At 34.8% G+C, this 12,014-nt stretch overlaps 1 protein-coding gene across 1 annotated transcript; it reads right to left on the reverse strand.

The window, feature by feature from the left end:
* Window positions 1–1,714: 1,714 nt before the first annotated feature.
* On the reverse strand, window positions 1,715–11,498 carry LOC128158109 (ceramide kinase-like). The gene is made up of 11 exons (XM_052820831.1): window positions 11,298–11,498; window positions 9,822–10,115; window positions 9,446–9,574; window positions 9,183–9,246; window positions 8,610–8,752; window positions 8,406–8,480; window positions 5,478–5,630; window positions 4,948–5,053; window positions 3,912–4,161; window positions 3,066–3,250; window positions 1,715–2,476 (listed from the first exon to the last, which is right to left on the reverse strand). Exons 1-11 carry the CDS (start codon window positions 11,455–11,457, stop codon window positions 2,341–2,343), a joined length of 1,695 nt encoding a protein of 564 aa, XP_052676791.1. The 5' UTR covers window positions 11,458–11,498; the 3' UTR covers window positions 1,715–2,340.
* Between the last annotated feature and the right edge of the window lie 516 nt (window positions 11,499–12,014).

Raw genomic sequence — 12,014 nt, forward strand, 5'->3', positions numbered from 1 at the left:
TCTGATATAAAAATAAATAAATAAAACAGCACAGTGAAATTCACTATATTGGGCCGGGCTTTGAACTCACAACCTCTAGAACCTACTCTCCCGGCAGTGAGCGGCCACGGCTCTAACCACTCGGCCATCTAGGCATCTATTCATATACAAGTATATTTTAATCATTTTAAAAATCATTATAAGAATAATAATTTTTATTGGAACTCTTTATTACGAGGAGATACAAAAAAGATGCTCGAGGAACGTGTCGTCTGAACTTAAAGTCATTCTACCTCTTTATTCCAGATATGAAACAAGCAAAATGTTTCAATAACTAATAAACCTATTGAAGTCACTCTCAACTCAAATTAATTAAAGGCAATTGGTTAAACATTGGCATTCATAAATTTCTGCATTATAAAAACTCCTAATTACACTTTCAAAAAAATAGAATAGCACACAATTGTCACAAAATACAGCATAATGTTGGAAAAATATATATAAGGTTGGTTAAAAAAAAATATCTACATGTATACAGTATTTCTAAATATTATCATATATATAGAGTTATATATTTAATAAAAATTTTGATGTTTATATTACTGCATTGAAATGTCAAGAAAAACAAAATGGGCAACTAAATTATGATTATGCTGAAAAACAGGTGAACAACATACTCATTGCATTGAAAATAAAATCATTTGCATTAGGGAAAAAATGTTATAATATTTGCATTGACAGTAAAACATAAAAACAAAAAAATAAACATGCATGTTTCTACTTTTTTCAATGTTTTTTAATAGTTTTCTAATGAAATTCTCCTTGAAAATTTTTAACGTGTATGTCTTTTTCAGAGTAAATGTGGAATTTATTTTAAAAATTTCAGGTTGATATTTTTTTCCAGCATAAACTAAAAAAAAAAATATACAGAAAATGCATTTGTCATGTATGATTTTCATAATTATCTTTATTTTTAACAATCAGAGATGATTATTTATTACATATATTCATCCTCCTCTTTTTTCATTTATCACAAAAAAATATGATAACTTTAAATATTTCAACTTCTTTCTGATAAAAATGATATAATATTCTTAGTATTTTTTTTATAAATATTAAATATTTATCTATTAGAATCTACACAATTTGCATTGTAATGAACACAGCGGAATGTAAACTTTGATGTGTGTTTTCTGCTTTCCCTGATAAAAACTTTATTGTTCAATTGACTCCATGAAATATGCATCAGGTTTCATAAACATGTGCATATAATGTTTTTGGAATGGCAACCTTTTGCTTTTTAACCAAAAATATACCAATAAGGCCAATATAAAAGTATGTTTATTTGGAACTGCAACCCACCTCATTGAAATACCCCTTGCTGATTAAATTTTATCAGCCAGAAATAAAGAACCTTTTTTTTAAATACGGAAATTTTTATTTTTTACCTAATTCTAATAAGTTAAACTTCAAGTTTGAAAAAAAAAATCCCCTCCCTCCCTCCTCGGTCAAGAAAATGAAATAAATCCAGGTGGCAATTCCAAACAAACATTTTTTTTAAGAATGGCGGAAGTGTCAGTAAGTGGTGGGCCATGAAATGTAGTATCTACATTGACTGTTGGTTTATATGTGAATGATACAAATTTAGAATGATAAATAAAGGAACGCTTCCCACTTAGTAAGAGCAACAACCCTTTCCCACCCCCTCCCCCCTCACCCTTTACCCCCTCCCCTTCCCTTATGATTGGTTTATAATATTTTTTAAATTAGTAAAAGTATACAGTTAATAAATAAAGTGTCCTCTTCAGAGCTTTAAATAATATCACAGACATTGGTTTATTACATGTTCTACATGTAAAAATTCTCCATTATGACCTCAAGACCAAAAGTTTGAAATATCAAAACACGGGCCAGGCCTTGTTTCTTCTTTTTAACACCTCCAAGTATGTAAGATTTAGGTGGGTTGTACATTCAACAAGTACTTTTATATGAATACACACAATTTACAAAAATATGTTCCTCAAATTAATTACTTGCATTCAATAACACAACTTTTTAAGAAAAAATAGAAAATAGTTAAATCTCTATATTTTTACCGAAAAATATAGAAACTATCTCTCATGTTCCCAAATTATGGCAAAGTACAAATAAATCTATAACAACTGTCACCATGAGTAAGTTATGCTTCATCAGAGAGATGAAGGATTCAGTCATGTATATTTTAAGAATGAAAATCTAAGTCATCCATGACCTATACTCAGACATAATCTTTGATCCATGACCTTACATTGTTCACACATGACCTGTAATCCAAATGAATCGATCAACCATGACAATTGACCTTCAACCTGTCATGACCAATCATGTGTGACCTCCTATACTTTTATAATTGTCCTCTGGGTCACACACGTTACAACAGGATGCACAAGACTGTGGGGTGGGGGACTCCATGTCCTCAATTCCTCTGGCAAACAGGGAGATCAGCTGACAATGGACTCTGTGCAGGCGAAAAGAAAAAAAAATATTCAGCATTCCATAACAAGCAATCTGTTGCCAATCAAAGTAATGTGTGTAAAAAGGGCTTGAATCCAAGAACCCTGTTCTAGCATACATCAATTAAGTGGTATAAGCTTGTTTCTAAGAACCCTGTTCTAGCATACATCAATTAAGTTGGATATTGTATTTGCCAATGCATTGCAAATAAAGTAGTCTAAGACTTACATGTGTACAAATGTTGAACAGAATAGCATGTATCTCTATCCTTTAAAATCTTTTTTGTATTTAGGTATTCTAAACAGTAATCTATATTCCAATTCCATAATCATTTAATTTCCCCTCCCCCTATACATAGGAAGATAAGGTACCTGATGCTGAGTTTACAACACAGTAAATGTTATAAACATGTATCCTCTATCACCCTATAACACACAAAGAGATTGTCAATTATTACCCCCCCCCCCCCCCCCCCCCAAAACATAAGAAGACAGAGTACCGGGGTACCTAATGGTAAGATTATGTCCCCCCCCCCCCCCCCCCCCCCCACACCAAACAAACATACGTAGGAGATATGATAAATCATAGCATACCTGATGTTGAGATTGGGTGAGGTGATGATTTCCCCGTCACAGTTCCACACGCTGTGGGTGGGGGCGCGGCTCTCCCTAGGGGGTGGGGACGGCTGGGACTGAGGGTCAGTGTCACCCTCTGTATCGGTCTGTACAGAGAAGCTCCACTCTCTGACCCGAAACACCTTGATAAATGGCAGGTCAAACTGAAAAAATGAAAAAGAAATTGTACTCATGATCACATTTGTTAAATGTATGTAAAATGCATGTGTTAGGCAGGTGAAAGTTACAGCAGATTCAGGCCAAAATGCTGGTTTATAACTTAAGAATCTTCAGAATTTTATCAAGCCATTGAAAATTATTTGAAATTCAGAATAATTTTTACTCTGTTACAAATTACCAATAACATTGTCAATTCATGGACCATTTAACATCTATCTGTATAAAAAGTCATCATTATGATAAACAAAAGAGTTAGCTCTCTTGGTTAAATTATATCTGTTATCCCTTCATCATGCCTGTACCAATGATTCTCATCTATTATATATATTGTAGTGTGTACATACTGTACATATGTATTTTCTCTACACTGTAAATTCAGTTATGAGAGTAAAGTTCATTGTCATTGTCATATAAATTGTTTGAACTTTCTTGCTATTATCAGTGTGGATATATATTGTCATCACCACAAAATCTTATCACATGTACAGTGCAACTCAAAACACAATCAGCCCATCACATAATACGATGACACTCAAAAAACAATACCACATCACACAATGAAAAGTTGGTGCTATTAAATAAAGTAAATATAGTGCTTATACATGTACAATAGTCAACATAACATCACAACACCTGAGTCGTTACCTGGTTGCCGTTGGTTGTGGAACACCTGTACAGGTGACGCAAGAACTGTATCCGTGAGCACTGCTGTATCAGGAGTAGGTCGGAGGTTCCATCGCCAAGGTGACAGTAGGGGGAGGGGCCGATGGGACTGATGAGACAGCGACAGCTCATAGTGAAGCTGGCCACCGCTAGGAATTTCCCCCGCACTGTGTGCCACGAGTCTGGCCCTTTTTCCTCCTGAGAGAATTGACTCATTGCACAAATATTACAACTGAAAAAAAAAATTGAAAATAAAATAACCTTCACATGAATTACTGAAACATTTCTTTTTAATTATATTTAATTTTTTCACAATCTTATTAAAATTAGACTGTTAAGACCACATAAATTTAATATTTAGATTCTCATCCTGATTTGCAAAAAATTTGGGGTGGGTGGGTGGGCTTTATTCTTTATTTTTTTTTAAATCATCTTTTTGACCATTCATGTTCTAGAAATAATAACTGCTTTATCTTTATCAAATTGTTAATGCTAATATGAGTACAAAAACCAATATGCAGTCTTTCAATTCCATTTTATTTCCACTTAACTGTTATTGCATGAAGACATTAGTATCCTTATAACAAGCATGACTGAAATCAAACGATGATCCACATGTTAAGCAGCCGTTAAAATGTTCTGAATTTTTTGGTACACCAACTTAAATTTTTTTCCTGAATTTTTTTTGGTACAATTTTTTAAAAAATAACATACATCGGGGGGGGGGGGGGGGGGGGGGGGGGGGGGGGGGGGGGGGAACTTTTAGAGGGAATGAGACTCCATAGACAATTTTATGTGGCCTTATATTGCACTTTGTTTATCAATATCACAAGCCACAACAGATAAACTAAGAAACATGTAAATGTGAAAGGTCTAGTTTTAATTAGATTGATTTTCCTAAGCGTATGTGATGTTAATGTTTGGGTGCTTTATATGAATCAATGTAGCTCACTGATAGCACCCTATTAAATTTCATCAAATCTATCATCAAAATGGTCACACTTTGTTGTGTACATACCCTGAGTTACACATCATCTTGTCTTTTGGGTTTGTATCAGCAGATGATGCCAATTTAAAGGACACTTCTCCTTCATAGGATTTATTGGCCAAAAACTTTTTGGCCCCTACAACCATTCATCAAAAGAAAATCATGAGTATTCAGTAGGGCCCAAAAAAATTTTATGTATTGGTTTACAAGCCAAAATTTCAAAATTTGGAAAAGTGGAATCACTCAATACAGTAAAACACGCTTATAAAGAAGTCCCAGGGACGAGCAATTTTACTTCGTTATAAGCGTAATTTGTTATATCTGTCATGTTTACTACATGTAATAAAGTCAGGGGGAATGAAATTCACTTTGCAATAAGCGACAATTCATTATAAATGTGTTCGCTATAGCCGACTTTTACCGTATATGAAAATTAAGGTTTTCCCCTTTTCTCAATAACTCAAATGATGCAGCTCTGCCTGCAATCAATACATGAATATTTTTGGGCCAAATGAAATTTGGTTTGAATATATTTCTGAACCATAATTATCTGTTCTTACCAGCAACTTGGTAGCGCTTTGGCCCCATCCATCTGTTATTTTCACTGTCCTTCAACATGTCTCCATAGTAACCGTAAGCCAACATGGAGGAGCTGTAGCGAAGAAACTGGTCCCCACTGTAGATTGAGCAGACGTCAATAGCTGTAGAGTCACCTGTCATAAACAAACATCCTCTCTTATTGCTTTCAATCTACTTCATGTACCAACAATTACTGTAAACCAACTTTTATTCGCGTGCAAGAAATTTTTGCGAGGTTAGCGAGAGCCTTGTTGTTTCGAATATTTCTCACCACGAACCAATCCTTTGTCTATAGTTTTTATAACAATACAGGTCTGGATATGGCTTGGTCGTGAACGTTAGCCGTCGCGAACCAGTTTATCGGCAGTTAATTGCGAAATAAAGTCACCGAGACTAAAAATTGGTTTACAGTTTCATCTTTTTAACAAACTACTTCTAAATGATGACGGATTCAACTATTTCAACTATCGTACATTTTGATGAAAAGATTGTCAAACCTATTTAAGGACAAACTTTTTGTCATAAAATGGGGGGAGGGAGAGATTGTATCCTTTGTGAGGGTAGAAGACAGATGTCAGACAGTGGAGGTTATCTATAACCCTAATCTTACAGAATCTGGTGTAATTTAGCAATTACATTTTATGGTCGTTGAACTCTTGACCCCTGATTAATTCATGTGAGTGCACCATTCCTTACCTATAATAATGTGTATAGCCTACATGTATAGCCAACATATAATGAGGTGTATAGCCGACATGTATAGCCCACATAATTATAATGAAGTAAATAGCTTACATGTATAGCCAACCCATAATGATGTGTGTAGCTGACATGTATAGCCCACATAATTATAATGATGTGTATAGCTGACATGTATAGACCACATAATTATAATGATGTGTATAGCTGACATGTATAGCCCACATAATTATAATGATGTGTATAGCTGACATGTATAGCCCACATAATTATAATGAAGTGTATAGCTGACATGTATAGCCAACCCATAATGATGTGTGTAGCTGATATGCATAGCCCACATAATTATAATGAAGTGTATAGCTGACATATATAACCCACAAAATTATAATGAAGTGTATAGCCGACATGTATAGCCCACATAATTATAATGATGTGTATAGCTGACATGTATAGCCCACATAATTATAATGATGTGTATAGCTGACATGTATAGCCCACATAATTATAATGAAGTGTAAAGCTGACATGTATAGCCCACATTATTATAATGATGTGTAAAGCTGACATGTATAGCCCACAAAATTATAATGAAGTATATAGCTGACATGTATAGACAACCTATAATGATGTGTGTAGCTGACATGTATAGCCCACATAACTATAATGAAGTGTATAGCTATCATATATAGCCCACATAATTATAATGAAGTGTATAGCTGACATGTATAGCCCACATAATTATAATGATGTGTATAGCTGACATGTATCACCCACATAATTATAATGATGTGTATAGCTGACATGTATAGCCCCCTACAACAATGTGTATAGCTGACATGTATAGCCCACATAATTATAATGATGTGTATAGCTGACATGTATCACCCACATAATTATAATGATGTGTATAGCTGACATGTATAGCCCACATAATTATAATGATGTGTATAGCTGACATGTATAGCCCACATAGTTATAATGATGTGTATAGCTGACATGTATAGCCCCCTACAACAATGTGTATAGCTGACATGTATAGCCCACATAATTATAATGAATATATAGCTGACATATATAGCCCACATAATTATAATGAAGTTAGCTGACATGTATAGCCCACATAATAATAATGAAGTGTATAGCTGACATGTATAGCCCACATAATTATTTAAGAAATAAACAACGTTATTTAGTGAACATGGCGTTATGAATAGCAATTGCTCTGTTGGCATATTCCATGATGCGCGCTAGCGCATCATGGAAAATATGCCAGCAGAGCAGTTGCTATTCATAACGCCATGTTCACTAAATAATCGTTGTTTATTACTTATATTTGCATTTTACCACTCGCAAATACCCTGTATTAGCCTAGACCTTGACATTTAGCTATTACATCAAAAGTAAACACTAATGTATCTTTTTAATTCACATAGATTTGTTAACAGAATCAATGATATGTTATAACAGTAATTCCTTTAAAATGTTATCAAAAACATGTTTTAATTATTACATGTAAATACGTCAATTTTAATGGAGTTGGAGAAAAACACATGATGTATCGTATAGTGGATTAAATCTATAACGTCATGGAAAAGTATATATAACGTTACACCTTTATGACGTCATAGTATACTGACAGAGCAATTGCGATTATAGAGAAATAATTGCAGCTCCTCCGTATGGGCTTACAGTGGGAAAGAACAATCGAAATGCAAATATAATGATGTGAATAGCTGACATGTATAGCTATCATAATTATAATGATGTGTATAGCTGACATGTATCGCCCACATAATTATAATGATGGGTATAACTGACATGTATGGCCCACATAATTATAATGATGTGTATAGCTGACATGTATAGCCCCCTACAACAATGTGTATAGCTGACATGTATAGCCACCTACAACAATGTGTATAGCTGACATGTATAGCCACCTACAACAATGTGTATAGCTGACATGTATAGCCACCTACAACAATGTGTATAGCTGACATGTATAGCCACCTACAACAATGTGTATAGCTGACTTGTATAGCCCACATATTCCATACTTTACTGAGCTCACCAATACCTTACCTATAATCATGTGTATAGCTGACATGTATAGCCCACATCATTATAACAATGTGTATAGCTGACATGTATAGCCCACATGTATAGCCCACATATTCCATACTTTACTGAGATCACCAATACTTTACCTATAATCATATGTATAGCTGATGTCATCGGGTCATTTATCCCTGTTGTGGAGAAGCAGATAGCATCTGTGGACCCTGAAATAAACCAGCTAGTCTATATCAGACTAAGGTAAACATATTCTTTAATTAAAAAAATATACATGTATTGCTAACATCAACTAATATAAGCTTGTACATTGCTAGGTCTAAGAATAAAGTACAAACCTGCTGGAATGATTCCAACCCGTAAATCTGGGGATATAGGTTGTTCCGAGGGAGTCTGAATTTTCCCGGCCTCCAACATCTTCCTGTCAATCAAGCCGTTTAGGAGCTCGGTGAACATTCCGTCACCGCCCACACAAACCACTCTGTATAAACAGAACGGAGTAAAATATACACAAGAAAGAAATATATAGAGTTTTAATGATAAACATGAGAATTTTTTTAAAGAATGAAGTCACATTAAACACCAAAGCATACTGTGATTTTCTCAACAGTAATAGTCTAAAAAATTGGCAATGTGATACTGTAAAAGTGGTTATTTACGTGTAGGAGAAATTTACACTAGTTACGCAGCAAGCTTAAATTCACGTATAATACCCCCGCACGTATGGTAAAAACTTGAAACTTCTGATAGGGTAATCACACTTCTGCGTATTTAAAAAACACATGTATTGTTTGACCATAGAAAATGCGTATTAACCCCCTGCGTAAATAACCACTTTTACAGTAATTGTCACAGAAAAGTGATGAAGATAATAAGCGACTTAGAGATGAAGCATTATATGTAAGACTTACCCGTCCACTGACTGCAGGTCGTACTTGGTTATCACCTCCTTGGCATGTCCTGCATGTGTAGTGGCTGAAACAGAAATTAAAGATCGCTGCATTATTACTCCTCCAGAAATCTACTGGGTATCAACATGACAGGTGCCACAGTGTATATCATAATCTTCAGTACATATGAAATGTGTATATATAGCAAGGATTGACATAGGATTTTGTTGAGTACAGGGACAGTTTTAAAATTACAATGTACTTCTGATTCAGTAAACACCTACTGATAACGTGGGTTCTGATTTTGGCCAGCTCGATCAGTGGGGACACGGTCTCCTCAAACACCCGCGGCGCTCGTCTCTTACCCCCAAAAGGATTTATAAACACCAGCAAACTCCGGGGTCTTTTCAGTGCTGTCAATTGAAATAAAACAAAAATGATCATCATCTTTCAGTATTCATTATTTATCATATAAAGAAAATAAGGCTGTTTCCACTATCAGACATCAGTAAGTATGATTTTATTTTCTTATTACCGTAATAATTTTCTGCTCCATTTATTCAATTGTGCATAAATAACTGGGATTTTTGCATTAAACTGGGTAGGAAAATTACAAGTTAAAACTGAAGTTTCTGGAAATATTGCAGTAATTTAACTTACCCGGGTTGGAGAGGGCCTCTTCGATCTTCTCTACCCATGTCCTGCAAAGGTTCTCTCCTTGACAAAAAAATGTCACTTTCTTCTTCTTCCATTTGTGGTTTGGACATCTCTTGACAACGTGAACTGAAAACGAGACCGGGTGGAGAGGCTGGAGCTCGATATAAATAGGCGACTCTTTTAGCGGTGTGGAGGAATTCTTCTTGGCCGACTTAAATGGGGACACTTTACCAAGACTGCGCTCTAGATTGACTGCAATGATTTCTTGTAGAGGCACATGCTTACAACCAGAGTGTCCTGATAAATAAAGATAAAAGTTTGAAAATAAAAGACCTGGCAGTGAAATAAAAGCCTTGCCAACTAGGGGATGTAAAAAGTTTTAACCTTAAATAATGTGATCATAAACCTCACTGTTTGGTATATATGTAGCATGTCGAAGTATTGCTATTGAAGGAACAACTTTTACAACAAATAATTATGACAACCTTCATGTTTTTAACAATAATTCAAATATTTTCTTTGAACTACTGAAAATATATTGCATTTAACAATAAATTAACCACAGGGGCTCTGATAGTGGAGTTCTTAATTGTTCCTGAAAACAAAATTGATTAAAATTGGTCATCTTATGTGTATTTCTGTGTATTCCAATAAAAACATTCCCGAAAACCCGTTTCAATCATTTTATAAATCAAAGTGTATTCAGTGTACATTAAAAGAGTAAAGGGACAACATCCGCCATCTTGGAGTCCTCGTTTCAAGCTACGTTTTAAACAAGTTTCCCAATTTCTCCAACGATTTCTGACAAAATCTAGGTTGGAAAATAATCAAATGACTAATCCCTATCATTCATTAGACTACATCTGTGTGCCGCATAATAAACACCTCATGATGAAATGTACAAGATACTCGCCAAACTTATCGAAATCAACAGAAGTTGATGCAAACTCTTCATGTAATCACTGAGAAGATCTGAAAGCATACAATAAACCAATAGGAGTCTTTTCGCAGATTTTTTGCTCTCTCTAGACTTATCAATATTTTTTCGGAAAAACTCAGTGATTATATGGAGAATATATGTCACTCAAAAGTAAACTTCCGTTGCTTTCAATAAGTTTGGTGAGTATCTAGTTCTTTTTTGACAGGTTGTGTGTTTATCATGCCTAAGGAAATACTTTTATTGCGATACACAGAAATACATATGAGATTACCAATTTTAATTAATTTTGATTTTGGAAACAAATAATTAAGAACTCCATTATCCGACAACCGAGCCCCTGTGGAATTAACTGCAACTCTTCTGCAAATGTTTAATTGAGTGGCTAACAGAGTAGTATCTATCGTTTCATATAACACTATGAATAAATGACGACAAAAATTAAACTATATGAAATATCTAGTTACACACAATCGATTTTCCTTAGTTCCATATTTTCAACTTTATTTGTTGACAATCTGTTGACAGCTGCGGGTACTCACCAATAAATGGCTGCGATGACGGACTTCCAGTCTGCCGCAGGGGTTTCCCCGGAGAAGCTAGGTCCCATGTCAGGTGTCTCCGCGTTAGCTGTACCTGGTGCGTCTTTTTGTTAATGTCTAGCGACGACTGGAAAACAACATCGTCTCCACATTCCGCCATTGTTTGTTGCTGCCATTGGTGGTTTCAGAAAATGTATGCCGATCCCGACATAATAACATTAAAATTTCACCTCAATGAAGGTGGCTCTCTACACCGTGAAACTTTTTTTTTTTATCAAATCAGCAGAAAATCACTTGATTGTGATAGATAACATAATGGATAAGAAGTATTTAAGTCTAATAGGCAAAATAAGTGCAATTTTGGATGAAAAGTTACATTTTTTCAAAAATTTAATTCAGTTATCATGAACAAAAGCTCCAGGCGGATTCGAACTCATGATGTGCGGTTCAGAAGCCCAATACTTTATTCATTGAGCTTCGACGATATACAACACAATTAAACGATATAAACAGTTTAACAAAACATTTAAACCGCCATTTTGTGACGTAGTGTAGTGTAGGTGTAGTGAGGTACCTTAACCTTACTTTCAATTGATAAGCATTTACCGGTAAATATGCATTATCCTTGAACGAATACTATGGTGGCAAATCTCTACTTCTGCCCCTTGTGTGCAGGTTATTTTACTTATTTATGTCAACATGCAACTTATTTATGTT

Source organism: Crassostrea angulata, chromosome 8 (genome assembly GCF_025612915.1).
Source record: "Crassostrea angulata isolate pt1a10 chromosome 8, ASM2561291v2, whole genome shotgun sequence".
In the NCBI taxonomy this organism is placed as follows: Eukaryota; Metazoa; Mollusca; class Bivalvia; order Ostreida; family Ostreidae; genus Magallana; species Magallana angulata.

Bases quoted from the DNA above. Each gene is read 5' to 3' on its own strand.
- LOC128158109 (XM_052820831.1), bottom strand. From the start codon at position 11,457: ATGGCGGAATGTGGAGACGATGTTGTTTTCCAGTCGTCGCTAGACATT. The intron at 8,481-8,609 runs GTTTGTACTTTA...GGTTTATTTCAG, and splicing joins GGTTGGAATCATTCCAGCAG to GGTCCACAGATGCTATCTGC. The intron at 3,251-3,911 runs GTAACGACTCAG...TCATTTTTTCAG, and splicing joins CCACAACCAACGGCAACCAG to TTTGACCTGCCATTTATCAA.